Genomic DNA, 18,716 nt, shown 5'->3' on the forward strand with positions numbered 1-18,716 from the left:
TTATGAAATCAGCAGGCGATATTTATATCGGGGAAAGGGGTCTGCGACCTGCGCAGTGGAGAGGGGCGGGGAATTTGTCAACCCGCGCATGCGCTCACGGAAGTATCCACCGAAAATTCGTTAGAAAATTGTATTATACTTGGTGTCGAGTGGACTACAATTGCCGATAAAATATAAAATTAAACATTTGAATGATAAATTTCGATTTTTAATTGTCGAATTGTTAATTCGATTTCGATTTAATTGCTCTACAAAATAAATACTGGTTATTCTGGAACGTGATCCTTGTGGAATATGGAAACCGATTAATTGTTTCTTTGTCGTTTCAAATAGAAATGAAAGTACAATAGCCAAGACTAGACTGCAATCTCTTTAAGATCTTTAAGAGTGTTTAGCCACATTATTTCAATGACGCGATGAGAATCATACATATATTATTTAATGATTATTAAATGATTATTAAAGGAGACTAGTTAAATAAATCTTTTGTTTCTAGATTTATTCTGAAATAAATTGCCTTGCGTTTGTCTCGATTTAAACACATTTATTTCTAAGTATACGCAGCCTGTAACAGAGAAATGTACATCGATATTATTAGCCTCGTAGGTATTACAGTATTTCTATGGAAGAACAACACTTTACTTTTAAATTAATGATTTTATTGTTTAAATTTATCTGTATTTACAAAAATTAAAGATTTATATTTTTCTAATTTATGCTTGAAAAGAAATAAAAATAATTAAAAAATTGAATCTATTCTTTCAGAATGATATTGCTTAAAAAATGATACGTGAAATGATTATATACTTCGCATGTTAAACACCAATACCTAAATTCTTTTAGAATATTACTTTTTAAACAGAGCAACGTGGCTTAGTACATGTATAATCTGGTAAATGCTTTCGTAATAAACGTGTAGCCTTGGTTGTAGTTTGCCAACTGAATGATGTTGTTTGCGATGAATTTATGTATATCTTCAATTGGATGTAATCCAGCAGTTTCCGCCACACATTTCAGTAGGAAGTCTATATGCGTTAGTTTTCCATTATTCTTCCTACATAACAAAAATGAATTTAAACAAACAATAACTAAAAGACCAAGTGAATATTACCTTATAATATTTAGTCTTTTCTGATTGTCGAATATGCGAGAATTATATTATCACTCATCTCCGTTTTATCCATTTTTCTAATGTAATAAAAAGACTGCTTCAGGTTTCATTTTTAACGCTTTCTTCTTTCTGTTCCGATTATGTTATTATGGATTGTGCTGCGAAAATATATATTGTATTTTTTCGTCCATTTCGATAACATAATTTTGTTTTTAGATGCTTTTGCCCCTTCCTTTTTGTTACAAAAACTCGTGCAATATTGTCACATATGTGCAAGTGCACACAAGCAATCATACCAGGAAATTATTTGAAAAAATGCTATAAGGCGAAATTAGTCTGATCTATCCTTGTCCTAAAATATTCTAAAATTTCTTAAATTTAGAAATATATTATAATATTCGAAAAATTTTAATTGAAACAACAAATAGCGATAACTTTTATCGTATGACGAGTATGAAATTATAATTCGAGAATAGAACCACTATGTACTTGAAATATCTGTCGATTATTTTCTAATTCTGAATATTAAATTAATCTGTGGAATGTAATGGCGCAATAAAAATAACGTTTTAGGTGGAAAAATGTCTGGTTATTTCAACAGTCTTCTGCTTGCTGTAACCTCTTGAGGAACGAATATATTATAGTGGAAGAAAAAGGATTATTTTTCATTTGATTATATTTTATTTCCTTTATACTGATAGTAATTCACTAAATAAAAAACAATAAGTTTACGCAACAAAATAATGTCCACATGTATGATTATTGAGAGTTAATGGTACATTGCAAATGAAAAGATTTCATGCATTCAAGGTATACCGATTCTTTACATTTTTCATAGATATAGAAAGTTCGTTCGGTACTATAATAATACAATAAAAAATTGTTTATTGGTTACAATAGGCTTTCACAATAATAATATTACCCAATAACTGTACATAATTAAACGTGTACGTTCATAATTTTTTCTAAAACATACCTGATACCACGAATCATGTTTTTAAATTTATACAACCATTGAAACCGAGTATATTTTACACAACTGGTAATTTGTTCCTCAAAAATTAACGATATTCTTCAAATAATCACATAAACTCTTCATACAAAGAGTTTCTTTTTTGGTTTTAATGGGTAAGTGTTTTTGTTGCGACTAGTTCTTCAATAATTTCTATATTTGTTTTACTTCTCTTGGAATAATATTAACGAAAACAAAATAAATATTATTGCGTTACGTTGTGTTGAAAAACAACGTGTTCCTGTTTGCTGAACGCGAAAAGAAACGGATGTCGACGCTTTTGTCAACGAAGAAGAAAAAAAAATACGTTAAATAACTCAAATAGGGACGAACGTCGCATCGTTTCCGAGCGTTCGTTTTTCACAGATCAGAAATATAGGTTGCGCCGCGCGTAATCTATATTCGAATCGATAAGAGCAATCACGAGGATTTGAGCATTTGTTTGTCTGAGAAAAATAGTGCCATATCGCCGGGTGGTTCTACCAGCTCGTGACTAAATTTGTCACGATTGTTGCTCGTGTAACGTGATATTGACGAGTGGTCTCGGTTCACCATGTGACTGTGAATGTGCGAAACCAGATAAAAGATATAAACAAAAATTGTCGCTTGAAACGCCTTGCCAGAAGCTCGTTGACGAATTATAATGAAATTGAAGTGAGTTCCAGTTACGTTATCGCTGAAAAGCAATAATAAGTAACAATGAGCAACAACGAACAATAACGAGCAATACTAACCCCCAAAAAACTTCAGAAAAGTAAAAAAATTACGCCAAGTACATGAAAAAGCGGAGGACTTAAGGAGTAATCACAAAAAATAGAAGATCCCCATAAAAAACTACAAGAAAGTAGAAAAAGAAGTGAAATCGAAATGAGCTGCCAGTATATGAAGGTGCTTTCCAGCAAAGTGCAAAGGTGACACTGTGTAACACAATGAAAAATGCGCAGCTAACATGCTGCGTTCAACAGTGCTGACGTTTAGACCCTAATGACAACTCATATAAAGTGACTGCTCCGCACTTTGGCGGTGAAATGAAGAAGCTAAATAGCGTAACAGCCTGGCCACGCCAAGCATTTGACTTCCAGGCCGTGGACATCTAGGCAAATTTCTAAACAGTCTCAGTTTGTGGCTGTTACACTATTTAGCTTCTTCATTTCACCGCCAAAGTACGGAGCAGTCACTTTATATGAGTTGTCATTAGGGTCTGAACGTCAGCACTGTTGAACGCAGCATGTTAGCTGCGCACAGTTGGAAAGCATCGAATTTTTCATTGTGTTACACAGTGTCACCTTTGCACTTTGCTGGAAAGCACCTTCATGTACTGGCAGCTCATTTCGATTTCACTTCTTTTTCTACTTTCTTGTAGTTTTTTATGGGGATCTTCTATTTTTTGTGATTACTCCTTAAGTCCTCCACTTTTTCATGTACTTGGCGTAATTTTTTTACTTTTTTGAAGTTTTTTGGGGGGATTTCACTTCTTTTTACAAAGATATAAATATAATATACTAATATAATAAAAATATATAAAAAAATGAACGTTGGTTTTGTGATTTATAAACAGATACCTTATTTTTTTAATTGAATAGAGAAAAACAAAGGGAGAGGGTGTAACGAAAGCGAGGTGAGAAAATGAATAAAGATGTCCATTATTCCTAACGCTCAATTTATTGTATTACAATAACTCTTTAAGTTTTTAAAAGTACACATAATGCATGGCAGAAAGTCTTATTGTCACAAATTTAAATGTTAATGACAAAGTGATAAAACGAATGAAGAGACCCACTATTTGTAACACACAATTTATTGTATTTCAATACCAGTTTCAGTCCTTTAAGTTTTCAAAAGTACGCTCAAAGCATGCCAGAAAGGCTTGATGCATGAAATTTAAATGTTAAAGATGTCGGGAGAAATGAAAAAAGAGATCCAGTATTTCTAATGCATAATTCATTGTATTAGAATGAAATTCAGAAGTAAGCAAAACGCATGGCAGAAAGTCTTGTTGTAACAAACTTAAATGTTAATAATAAAGTGATAAAACAAATGAAGAAATCCACTATTTGTAACGCACAGTTTATTGTATTACGATTATCCTTTGTTGCTTGTTTTCCGAGATTAAGTATGTAGTACTACTTGCCTCAGCACCGAAAAAACGCCACTTTCAGAGCTATGAAACCAAAAGAAAAATGCCTGTCGTTCCCCTTCCTCCACACGCCGTCCTTTGTCATTACTTCCTTTGGCGCCGAAACGACAAGACGTGTATCATGGCCGATGAAAAAAAGCGCAAACGTAATGAGGAATTGGTTGATATCCAGGCTTCGATGCTGGAATTAAAGAAGCGCATGAAAGCGCTACAGGAGGAAATAATTTCAGATTCAGGTAATTCTATGTCTGGTTTTAGATTTGGTAGATGTTGGAAAATGGCGTCCAGTCGAGCTCGTGCATAAGCCGAGACGTGTGCTGAGATTTTTTTAGAGGTTTGTGCAACAAAAGTTTTCCAGCCGAGCTCGTGTTTAAACCGAGACACGTGCTAAGAGATTAGGTTATTTATGTATTTTACTATAAATGTCATCCGAGCTCGTGTATAAACCGAGACATGTGTTGAAAGATACTGAATTTTGTTTAATATCCAGCCGAGCTTATGCGTTAGCTAAGACATGTGCTGAGTCGTACTGATTTTATTTAATTAACATTTTGCCGAGCTTAGACGGAAGCTAAAACGTGTGATAAGAAAAAAAAAAAGTATAAAGAATTGTATAAAGTTATATAAAGAATACTCATCCAAGCTTCGTGAAAGCGGAGATGTGAGTTGAGGGTTTCGTAGATAGGTGTAAGAGTTCATAACATTGAAAACTAATGGAAAACATGGTTTGGTTAGGTGCGTCAAGTGAGATGAGTGAGAAAGAAAATGAGGTAATTGCAGAAGTTGCAACGACTGAGAATGAGCTGCCGGTTGTCGAAGAATCGGAAAAGTTTCTGGGGAATCACCCTAACGAGGAAAAAGTGGGTGAAGCCGAGTTAATTCCGGAAGTGGCAAACAGGATTAAGGTTTGGCTAAAAGATGGAATTTCTAAGGAAGAAAGGTCGGAGATTTTGACATTGGTGCTCAAAAGGTACCAAGACTCCAATATGAACGCGCCCAAGTTAAATGATGACGCGATTAAGAGAGACAGGTATTTCTTTAATTACCAGAATTTGATTGGTTCGAGTTTGTCGCTGACAGCTATGGTGTTAAGCATGATTTTAAATGACAAAAATGTAGAGGTCGATCTCGAGGTATTGTTACAATTTTATTTCGTGCCTGGATCACGGCAAGAAAAGTTTATATAACGCCAGCGTTTGACAAAAAGGTTAAAACGGTTCTGGACAAAGTCGAGTCGACGGAATTTTTGTTTAGAGACAATATTAAAGAATTCATTAATAATGTTAAAACCGTTGAAAGAGTGGGAAAAGATTTGAAAGCTAATAGAAGGCCGTTTGGTACGTCTAATGCGGTAAACTGGAGCGGATCATCTGGAAGAAAGGAGGTGATTCAGGTGATCCCAACGGCACGAAGCTATTTCACCTCAAGGGCGGCAGGATTGAAAAGCACCAGACGACCGTTTCAGCAGCGAGCATTTATTCAAACACAGCCGATGCAGCGCAGACCGCAGCAACAGCAACAACTGCAGCAACAGCAACAGCAGTAACAGAAGTAGATCAGGTAGAGATTGCGGGAAGATTGAAATTGTTTGTCCATAAATGGCGAGAAATTACGAGCTATAGAACGGTGTTAGGATTTATTCAGGGATATAGGATACCGTTAATAAATAAGGTTAATCAATGGCGTATGCCAAAAACAATGGTTTTTCCTAAATCAGAACAGGAGTTTTTGGTTAACGAGATTAATAGGTTAAGAAAAATAGGGGTGATTAAAGAGACAAAGATAAAGGAAGGTCAATTTCTATCAAGTTATTTTTTGGTACCAAAGCCGAATGGATCTTATCGTTTTATTTTGAATTTAAAGAATTTTAATGAGTTTGTGCCTACAGAGCATTTTAAAATGGAGGACATCCGTACTGTTATTAATATGATAGAGAGAGGTGATTATATGTGTAGCATTGACTTAAAGGAAGCATATTTTTCGATCCCGATTGCAGTAGAAGATAGGAGGTATTTGCGATTTAGTTTTGAAAACGTGTTATTTGAGTTCACGTGTCTACCGTTAGGTTTATGTACGTGTCCGTACATATATACTAACCAGCTATTTAGATGATTTTCTGATTTTTGGAAAGTCGAAGGAAGAATGTGTCAAAAATTTGAAAATGGTAAAAGAATTACTTCTGTCTTTGGGTTTTTTAATCAATGTGGAAAAAATCAAAGCTTAATCCTGATAAGTGTTGCAAGCACTTGGAGTTCGTTATTAATTCCGAATTAATGAGACTAGAGTTAACTTCAGAAAAAAAGAATAAAATTAAAGGTTTAGTTGAACATGCGTTGGTTGATCAAAGTTGTACGTTTAAAGAATTATTGGTGTTAATAGGTAATTTGGTGGCGGCGTGTCCGGCAGTTAAATGGGGCTAGTTGTTCTATAAAGAATTAGAGGTTTTAAAATGTTTAGAGGGCCCTATAGTTATGTGTAGAAAAAAGAAAAAAGTTAATTTATCTAAGACAGCCTTGAAAGATTTAGATTGGTGGAAAAAGAGTAGTATTGGTAGTTATAATGAAATTCGAAGTTTTAGATTTCATAAGACAATTTTTTCGGATGCATTATTATCAGGATGGGGCGCTACGTGTAACGGGAAACAAGCGCATGGTTTTTGGAACGAAACTGAGAAAAGTCAACATATTAATTGTTTAGAATTGCTGGCTGTGCTTTTAGCGTTAAAATGTTTTGCAAGTAAGAATCGGGATTGTCAGATTTTGTTGAGAGTAGATAACATTGTGGCAATTTCTTATATTAATAAAATGGGAGGAGTAAAAGTTCCTTACCTCAATAAAATTGCGCGAACTATTTGGAAATGGTGTCTGGAGCGCAATATTTGGATTTTTGCAGAATATGTGGCTTCGAAGGAAAACTTAGCGGATAAGGGATCAAGAATTTCTAATATGGATACAGAATGGGAACTCGGAAATTATGCGTATAAAAGGATTACGGAAGTCTTCGGGATTCCGGATATAGATTTGTTTGCTTCACGGATAAATAAGAAATGTGATCGATTCTGTTTTTGGCAAAGAGACCCTGACGCGTTTGTATTTAATGCACTTAGGTTAGATTGGTCTGAATTTTACGGATATGCGTTTCCGTCGTTCTCATTAATTATGAGAACATTGAAAAAGTTTCGCGAAGATAAAGCGACGGGTATACTGGTTGTGCCAGATTGGCGGACTCAACCATGGTACCCAAGTTTTATGCAAATGATTAGTTCTAGTATCTTAAGATTTGAACCTTGTACTAAGTTACTGGTGTCACCTTGCAGGACGATAGAACATCCGCTAGCCAGACAGTTGGGATTGATTGTAGGAGTTATATCCGGGAAATGTATAGGAGAAAGAATTTAGATGAAGAATCAATCTGTATTATGTTAGAGTCTTTGGCAGAGAATACATATAAATGGCGCGGCTTTTGTTTAAAAAATAATTTAGATGTGTTAAATATTAATGTAAGTTTAGTGATAAGGTTTTTAACTGAGCAGTACCATGCAGGGGCTCATTACGGAACACTAAATTCGATGCGGGCAATGTTGTCGCTGTTGTGTAATAATGAATTGTCTAATAACGTCGAGTTAAATAGGTTGTTTAAGGGTTTTTATAGGTTAAGATCACCGAAGCCAAAGTATGATAGAATGTGGGATATAGATATAGTCCTTAAGGAACTGGAAAGTTGGATTCCAGTAGAAAGGTTGTCATTAAAGGAGTTGACTTTGAAGTTGGTAATGTTATTGGCTTTGTGTACTGGGTTTAGGCTGCAAAATTTAACTTTATTGAAGTTGGATGAGATAAAGATAAATGCATCAAGTGTAGAATTAATGATTAGTGATCTGGTAAAATCGTCAAGACCTGGAAGGTTGCAACCATATGCTTTGTTGCCGGTTTTTCGGGATAGACCGAATGTATGTTGTGCAAGTACAATAATATAAGATATTATTGTATAGACAACAAAGATATAAGAGGCAATGTACGAAATTTAATTTTAACAATAAAAAAAACCGTATAAGAAAGCATCGTCGCAGACGATAAGTAGATGGTTAAGGGAGGTTCTCGTAATTTGTGGAATTGAAGAGCAATTTACAGGATACTCCGTCAAACATGCGACAACTTCTAAGGCATTCAAAAAAGGTCTGAATGTTAATATTATAAAAAAAGCAGGCGGTTGGTCTCAGAGATCAAAGGTTTCTTCTAAATTTTATAATCGACAAATAGTCTCGGAAAATTTTGCGGATTAGTTTTGTACTAATAATTGAGTGCTATTTTCCTTCATGTAAGAAACATGTTTTAATTGTAAAAATTGTTAAGGAAAGGTTAAACTTAGGTTTGTAAAGAATTTATTTTTTGTTTGGCATAATAATAAAGTTTATACTGATAAATAGATAGACATTTAATGTAGAACTCTGAATATCGCTACATAGTTAATCTCGGAAAACAAGGAACGAAGAATACTTGAGCGATCGTGGTTATCCGAGTTCTTTGTTTGAAGAGATTAATGGCCCACAAAACTCCCAGTGGTTAGGTTATGGTGTCTTTGAACTAAAATGACAAAGGACGGCGTGTGGAGGAAGGGGAACGACAGGCATTTTTCTTTTGGTTTCATAGCTCTGAAAGTGGCGTTTTTTCGGTGCTGAGGCAGGTAGTACTACATAGTTAATCTCTTCAAACAAAAAACTCGGATAACCACGATCGAACTTCGCTCGCCTTAGGCGAGCTCGTTCGATCGCTCAATAATATAGGAAAAGAGAGATCAGTTTCAGTCCTTTAAGTTTTCAAAAGTACGCCTAACGAACTTAAAGGACTAAGTCTGCCCTCTCTTTTTCTATATTATTGTAATACAATAAATTATGTATTATAAATAGTGGATCTCTGTTCCTTTTCCCCATTGTCTCATTTTTTAAATTTGTTACAAGACCTTGTGCCATGCGTTCTGTGAACGTATGAACTGTATCCTAATACAATAAATTGTGTGTTATAAATAGTGGAACACTTTTTTTTATTTTCACTTAAACATAAACATTTAAATTGCTTGCAACAAGACTTTCTGCCATACGTTCTGCGTACTTCTGAACTTTATTCTAATACAATAAATTATGCGTTACAAATAGTTGATTTCTTTCTTTTCATGTCTCGCTTCATTTTTAACATTTAAATTTCTTGTAGTGAGACATCCTGCCATGCGTTCTGTATACTTTTGAAAACTTAAAGGACTGAAGCTGGTCTCTTTCCTATATCTGAATTCAGACACATTATGTATATTGTAGACTCTACGCTTACTATAATAAAAGACAAATGTATTTTTATTTTAAGCTCTACATTAATTTGCAAGTAAAATAAGGTTTGTATATGTTATTTACAAATAAAATTAATGTCATATGGAATATATATATTCACTTTTGTTACTCTCTCTCCCTTTCTTTTTACAGTTCATACGTACACAGAACGCATGACAGAAAGCCTTGTCGCAAGCAAATTAAATGTTTATGATGAAGTGAAAATAAAAAAAGTGGTCCATTATTTATAACACAAAATTTATTGTATTAAAACACTTATTCTTATTGCACAATGTTTCTTATTTGCACAAAATGAACATTTACTGAAATTTGTATTATGAAGTGCACACTCAAACACCAAATTTATACATATATTTCTTTCCACAACGACAAGGTAGATATTTTATCACTTATAACCATATACTTCCCAATACAATAACACTACACGTAGCCTTTAAAATAATTATTCAATTTGCGGCGTCCAAATGTCACAAATACAAACTGACAGGTTATACAGGATAGAAATGAACGAGCGGCGTGAGCGGCAGCCATATTACAATTCCGGCAGACGAGCCCTGCCGACTGATTCCGAAAGTCGACGAATCGACGAACGGCCTTAGCTCCTATTCACTAAGTGTTGACGAAAAGAATAAGAATAAGAATCAGAATCAGTATCAGAAGAAAAATCTACAATTTCTGACCGATTCATGACATGATATTACGATATCTCAGTTGTACATAGACCGATTTTAATGATTTTGATTTTATTAGAAAGCTTATATGCGATTTACATTAGAAAATGCCTTTGGATTTAGAAAATACATCAAGCGTGACGAGATATTAATGACAGCAGTTTCAGGTTAGGTTGGAATCGCAGTTTTACGAGTAAAAGATACGTGGTAGCGCCAGCGCCACTATACACGGTGGCGTATAATTTTTCATGTACTTGGCGTCGAGACGCTACCGTGTCTCTAGATTGGACTTTGTCCTAAGATGGTTCTGGGGTAAGTGCCGTGCTGTTCCGCACAATCCTCTTACCAAAAGGCAATGCCTTTCCCACTCCGTGGCCAGATCCTCTAGGACAACGTATTTGTACTTTTAGGCAATGGAACGTCGGGTTGCTTGCCAATCGACACATCTGTTAGATATAAACAGACAGATCTTCGTCACTCGATACTTAGTGCCGAGGCATCATCTCTCGCCAGCCGACCGTCCATGGTGGTTGCCTGGCGTTCATCAGGAATCCGCTCGGCCGTCCTGACCTTGCCATAAAACTGTCGCAGTCCAAAATGCGACTAACTATTTACCGTAAAAGGTTCCTAAGAACGTTGACGCTTACACGTAAGATTAAGGATCACAAAGACACGAAATTTCGTAACGTCTATGTCGCTTACTGTACGAAGGAACAATGAAGAGTCTCGCTGATAGAGAGCATCGAATATAGGGTGGTCCACGCAATTGTTTCAAGTCATAACTCCGTTATTATTGCATTTACGAAAAAATGCTAAAGGAGAAAGATAAATGGTTCGAAAAGCACTAGATCTGTAGGCCTTAAAATTTTTTTTAGATGCAGCAATGCATGTGGAATTAACAATTGTATCATTTCTTTAAATAGAAATACATATTTTTGTTTACACAGATCGATTCTTCTGTTCATTCTACGTAAAAAATAATTAGGGTGCCATGGCAAAAAAATTATTAGATCTCGAGATATTTTCAAAAAATGTCTTTATTGAAGAAGATGCTCCAACGCTTCATGATTAGTAAGGTAAACACGCTTGTAAACGTAAACACTCTTTCGACATTGTTATCGTAACAGAAACTGATTTGTACGAGCAAGCATTTCATCGTTCAGTAGCAATTCACGTATCGTAACTCGAGTACGAAAACTAAGAATTTGAAAAAGTGTAACTGTATTTTGCTAAATACAAGAAAATGTGTTTTGCTAACAGTGAGAAACAAGATATGTACGACACTTTTTGTGTTGTGTGATGCAGATAATTTAAACGCAGTTATACAAACAATAAAAAAACGTTATCAGAGATGTTTAGAATGTAATGGAGAAACGTTGGAGCATCTTCTTCAATAAAGACATTTTTTGAATATATCTCGAGATATAATAATTTTTTTGCCATGGCACCCTAATCATCTTTTACGTAGAATGAACAGAAGAATCGATCTGTGTAAACAAAAATATGCATTTCTATTTGAAGAAATTATGCAATTGTTAATTCCACATGCATTGCTGCATCTAAAAAAAATTTTAAGGCCTACAAATCTAGTGCTTTTCGAACCATTTATCTTCCTCCTTTAGCATTTTTTCGTAAATACAATAATAACGGAGTTATGACTTGAAACAATTGCGTGGACCACCCTGTACAGGGTGTCCCAAAAATATTGTAACACATTGAAAGGAGTGGTTCGGGAGGTGATTTGAAACAACTTTTTCCTTAGCGAAAATATTGTCCGAGGCTTCGTTAAGGACATATTAAGAGAAAACCCCGACCAATCAGAGCGCGCGTATACCATTGGAGCGACCGCGGTAGCGAAGGATACGCGCTAAGCGGTCGCACTCATACGCTGCCGCGAGCGCTCCATCGGCATACTCGCGCTCTGATTGGTCAGTGTTTTCCGTTAATATCTCCTCAACGAAGTCTCGGACAACATTTTCGCTAAGGAAAAAGTTGTTTCAAATACACCTTCCGAAGCACCTTTTTCAAGATGTTATAACATTTTTCGACCACCCTCTGTATATGAAGAGTTCCTTGGAACAATTTATTTTCTATTACAGTCAGCCTGTGTAACCTTGAACGACCTTCAAGTTAGGTTATTGTATTCGTCTTGAAACGATCTACCAGAATGTTTATAAGAAACTATACAATTCTATTTAAACAAACAGAGCTGATCTTCATATCCCATCCTCGCTTCCAACGATAAAAAAATTACACTAGTTTACAGCCAAAATGTACATTCAATGCCCCAATTGTTTTCTTACGTATTTTGGCCTACTAAATTCGAAAATTGCAAGAAAAAATTTTTCTATGTATAGTTTTTTTTTATATGAATTTTTGATTTTTTTCGCGCAAGATTCCATTTTAAAGGTAATTGAATTTCCAACAATTGCTTCTAACAGTGTTTTCCAATCGGTTCAATAGTTTACTCTCCGGTATTTATCCATAGATTTTCTTCAACAAAAACTTGTTTTTTTTTTCGTAAACTGCGATCTATACGTAAACAATAAGAAACTGACATAATTTGACAATTTCTATTTTTCCATGGCGATGGAAGAAATATTCGTGTTCTATTTTATCCGAAAGAATCAAAGTTTCTCATATATTTTGACCCATAACACTTAAACTATTGAACCGATTGGAAAACACTGTTAGAAGCAATTGTTGGAAATTCAATTACCTTTAAAATGGAATCTTACGCGATGCCATCCGACGTTTCTAACTCGAGATATGGCCTAAAATGTGAACGTATGTCAGAAAAAAATCGAAGAAAAAATTCAAAACTTCATATAAAAAAACCTATCTATAGAAAAATTTTTTCTCGCGATTTTCGAATTTAGTAGGCCAAAATACGTAAGAAAAAAATTGTGGCATTGAATGTATATTTTTTTTTATTTTGTAAACTAGTATTATTGCAGCACGTTACGTAGTCCGTAAAATTAAACAACCGTTATTCGACCCTTTTTCTTGTATCGCTAAAAGTAAGCGAATTATTGAGGTACTTTCTTTGAAATGTCTCACCCTGTATTATCAACGCGTACGCTCTTGTTCGTGTCACTGGTAGTTTGTCAGTTGCGGACGATGACGAATCGTGGACACGATAAAGCGAGCAGTACAATCTGACCAAACGATGACAGATAAACTTGCCGAATGGTCCATCTTACGTAAACAGTTTAATCACTGTGGATGACGTTTTTGCGGCAGAATGAGTCGTTATGCTTTAATACAGTTTAATTCTCTCGCAGATAACCGCATCTCTCACGTTGTAGCCTTTTCGACTGAAATACGGAAACACTTTCTGCGGATATCTTCTCGAAAACATAGGTTCAACTTTTGCAAACTAATAGTAAACAAGATTTGAACCGTGAAGTCGTAAATCTCTGTCCATTAACACTGGCATCGGAGTTTGAAAAGATTTGAAAATTCTGGTCGAGGTAGCGCTGTAATTCTGAATGAAGCTTCAACATTGGGTTTTCACATATAAGGAATTATTAAAAGCTTCAATTACCTTTTTTGGTGAAAATGCCGAATAGGAGACCCCGCCCTAATGACCTTGACCACAACATACGTTGTCAAGGGCACCCTCCTGACTCACTTTTTCTAATAACTTAACCGTCGCTCATTGCTTATTAAAAAGTTATTAACAAGCAAGGTTGGTAACTATTTTTATTACAGACAACTTGGATTTCGATGATCTTAAAATATGTTGCAGAAATCAACATTTTGAACAACTTTTTCCGATACATATAACCTACATATACAGAGTGTCCGAAAAATGTTGTAACACCTTGAAAGAGGTGGTTCAGGAGGTGATTTGAAACAACATTTTCCTTAGCGAAAATGTTGTCCGAGGCTTCGTTATGGAGATATTAACGGAAAACACTGATCAATCAGAGCGCAAGGATGCTGGTGGAGCGACCGCGGGAGCGAAGGCTACGCGCTAAGCGCCCGCTCCAACGGTATACGCGCGCTCTGATTGGTCAGTGTTTTTCGTTAATATTTCCTTAACGAAGTCTCGGACAATATTTTCGCTAAGGAAAAAGTTCACCTCCTGAACCACCTCTTTCAAGGTGTTACAATATTTTTGGGACATCCTGTATATTCCGTTGTATAACATACATAAAAGATACACAAAAGTCAAAAGATTTACGCGTTAGTGTGTAGATTGTATAAACAGACAAGTTAGGTCTGGTTACACATACGAACATACTATATGCATACATTTTACGTATAATATAATATACATATATACAAAAAGGTAATTTTTATTTTGTTATAAACGATTCTACCAAATTTATTTATAATTGCTAGTCATTTAAAACATATTCATATTAAAAAATTTCTCGGAGTGCAAAGGATTCACTCAAAGCATTAGGCTCGTCAACATGGATCTGCTCTTTCAGATAACCCCACAAAAAATAATACGGCGCAATAAGGTCGAACAATCTCACTAGCCACGAGCACAGAGTCGAAATAATTGAGAAATTACTTCTAAAGTAAATTTCCATCATTCTCACGTGCTGGTACGATGGCTCATTTGTCTATTATAAATTATTTGAATTAAATTCTATTACTGGGAAACAAATTATGTAAACACTACTAGAATTAAAGTATAACATTTTTCGAGATATAAAAGTGATTTTGTGGCCGTGCCTGTAAAATAAAATTTTAATATACACCAGTAATATGCTTCAACTATAGTTGAGCTATAGTTATTAAAATCATTACTTGTTCGGTTAATCCTGTGCCTGAAATTAAAATTAAAAGCATCACATTCTAATGATTCAATTAATTAACTCATGACTTAGGTATACATTTTCTTTAAATAACTTAATGCTTAAATAAGCATCAAATTGTAATGATTCAATTCATTAACTCATGACTCAGGTATACATTTTCTTTAAAAAAAACTTTAAATGAATACGAAATTTTCATACGAAAATTATCTTTTCTATATTTTTCGCATGTCTCAGGCGATCCCGATTAATTTCTATTTAATTCTGTTCATTTGTATGTTTTTTATATGTAACATTTTATGACGAGCCAACTTTTATTCGAATAATAGATGACAAATGGAAACACACTGTTATGACTGTCAATGTGAAATGTAATTTCACTTTGTAATTAGAAATGTAATTTTTATGGAACAAATAACGCATTGGATGTTGTGTATCTTTTCTTTGTTATTCGAAATTGTTATTTATTGAAGAATGTTGTCATATTTGGTCTCAAGATGAGATCTGAAGATAAAACCTAGATTAATCAATATTTATTGATTTTATGTTAACTCTGTGGGAAGGTGGAACAAATTTGGACGCTTTTTGTGATTAATATATTTAATTATTGATTAGAATATTAAGACATCATTAATCCCACGCGCATGCTTTTTTAACTTGATTCACTCTAACCCTTTTTTCTTCACACACATACCAATTCAAACTCACTCTCCACGCATACCAATTTAACTCACTCTCCACGCATACCAACCAAACTCACTCTCCACGCATACCAATCTAACTCACTCTCCACGCGTATCAACCCAACTCCAATGAGCTCTATCCTAACTGGAGTGTGAACTGTAGGAAGAAGTAGAGGCGACGGAGGTCCGAGAGAAATGCAAAATGGGTGGTTCCGGTATTATCCTATAGCAAATTTATTTGTAGAGGGGGAACAAACGTACTCCGTAACATAACCTACCCGAGCATCGCTGAGCATTGTAGACCTAAAGCATTACATAGCTGTAATAATTCTATTTTCAGATTCTTTTCCACATAAAATTGGATAAATACAATATAAATTGAATTATGACAAATAATAAAATTTAGCTCTATACCAAATGTATATATTTGTATGATCTAAATTATGGTATGTACTATCATATACTATAACATTATATAATATACTATTATTATGTCATTATTATGTCATTATTATGTCATTATTATTAATGTTTCTATCGTTTTATATATAAATAAAAAGGAAATAAAATTCAAATCTATACGAATACTTTTTTTACGCATCAAATAATTCCTAGTGCCGCGAACAGCAAACAGAGTCTGTTCTCCGTCCACACATAAATTTGCTATAGGATAGTACCGGAACCACTCATCTTGCATCTCTCTCGGACCGGCTTCTTTCTCACAGTTCACATTCCAGTTAGGATAGTGTTCAATGCCCAACTCACTCTCCACGCATACCAACCTAACTCGCACTCCACGCATACCAACCTAACTCACTTTCCGCGCATACCAAAACCAACTCTTACAAACTCTTTCCGAGTTATTGGGACACATGTATCACCACATTATTACAGTAAAAGATTACTGGAACATGGGTGTCCTGTCGTAAAAGACGAAGGGTACATGTAGGTACAGTGGGTGTAGAAAGTATTCGTGCACCGATCAATTTCCAAAAAAACTATGTGAAATCGTAGTTTATTAACTTCTTTTTTTTTATAAACAATGATATTCTACATATTCTTGGAAATCTGTAGAATAGATACAGTACGAAAAGATTAGGTATTTTGCATGAGTGAGAAATCAACAAGAAAAAACAATAAATCGATAAAATTACAGTAACAATAAGATTCGTGCAAGTGTTAAATTTTTAAAATTTCATTTAAAAAAAGAAACGAAATTTACATTAATTTATAAATAATTAATACTTCGTGGGATTTCCTTTTGATTTTATAATTACTGCAACTCTTCTAGGCATTCAATTAACTATCATAAATGTCGATGTTATTCGAGGTAGGATCTTCTTTCATTCCTTTATTAGAGCATTTTTCAAGTCTTTTTTACTGGAAATTTGTTTTCTAATTCCCACGAAGCAATAAACTGATGCGCTTATGTTACAAATTCTACTGTAAATTGGTCGTCATAAGAACCGTACGAATACTTATTGCTTCTATATTTCTACCAATTTCTCCTATTTTCTTGTTAATTTCGCAAATTATATAAACTAGTAATGGTCGTTTGAACTATATTCCAGAGATTTCCGAGAATATGTAGAATATCATTGATTATAAAAAAAAGAGTTAATAAACTACAATTTCTGTGGGAAAGTGGAACTTGTATCACTTTTTGTGATTAACATATTTAATAATGGATTAGAATATTAAGACATCATTAATGTCACGCACATGCCTTTTTAACTTGATTCACTCTAACCTTTTTCCCTCACACGCATACCAACTTAACTCACTCTCCACGCATACCAAAACCAACTCTCACAATTTCACATAAAAGTTTTTTGGGATATTGATCGGTGTACGAATATATTCTACGCCCACTGTATTTTGCTTAGCTGATATGGGTTTTTAAATTTCTAATTTAGGTTCATTCATTTTTATTTAAGAACATTAGATCAGCTATCGCTATTCTCCTATCGGTGATTCTGATAAATTTGAATCCATCGATAATATGGTCCCAGTTATGGTAAATATAAAACAAAATGAAATTCTTGAGCTCGCGCATTATGCGAAATTAATGGTTGCGAAAGCAAACGGTCGTAAAAAGTGGCGAAGAACGATGAGAAACCGTAAGTTTCCGTAAGGCATTAAGAAAAATCTGTCCAATCCAAGTGCAATCGATACAAGGTTTGTTGAGTGGTACTTACTCGTCGAACGTCTCGCACTCGCTCGTAAACGTCTCGTAATTCCGGTTCCTGGACATGTCTGACGAAGGACTGAACACGTTTGCGGGAAGTTGCGGTCGATTAAATTATTCTCGGTGGTTTATCGGACCCTGTGTCACGAGTTTCTCGTATCAACACTAGTCATGTGCTTCTCGCGTCTTATGCGTTTTCTTTTATTTAATTTCGTTTACTTTCACGAGGCCTTCATCTTTGTCACACTCGCAGCTAACTTGGGCGAAGAAGCGATCGATTCACCTGATTTATCTCTAGCTTCTATCGAATAGATCTTAGCGATTCCGATCAAAGAAAAAATACCTGAAAAAGATGATAAAACGATCGATCGAAAATTTCTGTTTTCATGACTCGAACGGCGTGTGCAATTCGGATACACGGATGCTTAGCTGTAATGCTCGTTGTCGCGGTTATCGCATCGTTGCTGCACCGTTATCAAGAGGAGATAAACGTGCGATTATTCGGAGCAGATTGCCAGCTGCGGAAATTCACGGCGATTACGATTCTCACAATCTGGAATTTTTATTCTTACAAAGAATTCGGAATTTTGATTGTTATAAATGAATCTGGAATTTCCATACTTACGGATAACTCCAGAATGTTTATTCTTAGGGATAAATCTGGAATTTTTACTCTGTATTCAGAATAAAATTTACCAAACTCTGGTCCTACAATAGGGAACCTGCGGCTTTTCGATTCATTCGACGCATTCTTTCTCGGATATTTTGTCAATTATACAGGGTGTCTACAGTTATGTCCGG

General features: G+C 34.8%; 2 protein-coding genes and 1 long non-coding RNA gene across 5 annotated transcripts in view; 1 reads left to right on the forward strand and 2 right to left on the reverse strand.

Moving 5' to 3' along the window:
• LOC128879023 (facilitated trehalose transporter Tret1-like) overlaps positions 1-18,266 on the reverse strand; it is a 44,680-nt gene extending 26,414 nt beyond the window's left edge. The window contains exon 1 of the mRNA XM_054127802.1: positions 17,926-18,266. Coding sequence (XP_053983777.1) covers positions 17,926-17,981 — 56 coding nt within the window. The 5' untranslated portion in view covers positions 17,982-18,266. The remainder of the gene's footprint in view (positions 1-17,925) is intronic.
• On the reverse strand, positions 583-13,834 carry LOC128879030 (uncharacterized). Its single transcript, XR_008457550.1, has 3 exons — positions 13,330-13,834; positions 1,112-1,269; positions 583-1,054 (listed from the first exon to the last, which is right to left on the reverse strand). It is a non-coding gene; the product is annotated as an uncharacterized LOC128879030 (long non-coding RNA).
• On the forward strand, positions 1,311-10,530 carry LOC128879024 (uncharacterized). 3 transcript variants are annotated; one of them, XM_054127805.1, is made up of 4 exons: positions 1,311-2,777; positions 3,707-3,741; positions 4,283-4,496; positions 4,825-10,530. In XM_054127805.1, exon 4 carries the CDS (start codon positions 6,732-6,734, stop codon positions 7,656-7,658), a length of 927 nt encoding a protein of 308 aa, XP_053983780.1. In that variant the 5' UTR covers positions 1,311-2,777; positions 3,707-3,741; positions 4,283-4,496; positions 4,825-6,731; the 3' UTR covers positions 7,659-10,530. The 3 variants fall into 3 exon arrangements, with proteins under 3 accessions (XP_053983780.1, XP_053983781.1, XP_053983779.1); XM_054127806.1 differs by having other exon boundaries at positions 4,996-10,530; XM_054127804.1 differs by lacking the exons at positions 3,707-3,741; positions 4,283-4,496 and having other exon boundaries at positions 4,519-10,530.
• Positions 18,267-18,716: the final 450 nt, after the last annotated feature.

The sequence above is a fragment of the Hylaeus volcanicus genome, chromosome 6 (genome assembly GCF_026283585.1).
Source record: "Hylaeus volcanicus isolate JK05 chromosome 6, UHH_iyHylVolc1.0_haploid, whole genome shotgun sequence".
NCBI lineage: Eukaryota > Metazoa > Arthropoda > Insecta > Hymenoptera > Colletidae > Hylaeus > Hylaeus volcanicus.

What these genes read in the sequence shown, in the direction of transcription:
- LOC128879024 (XM_054127805.1), top strand. Translation starts at nt 6,732, where the DNA reads ATGTGTAGAAAAAAGAAAAAAGTTAATTTATCTAAGACAGCCTTGAAA.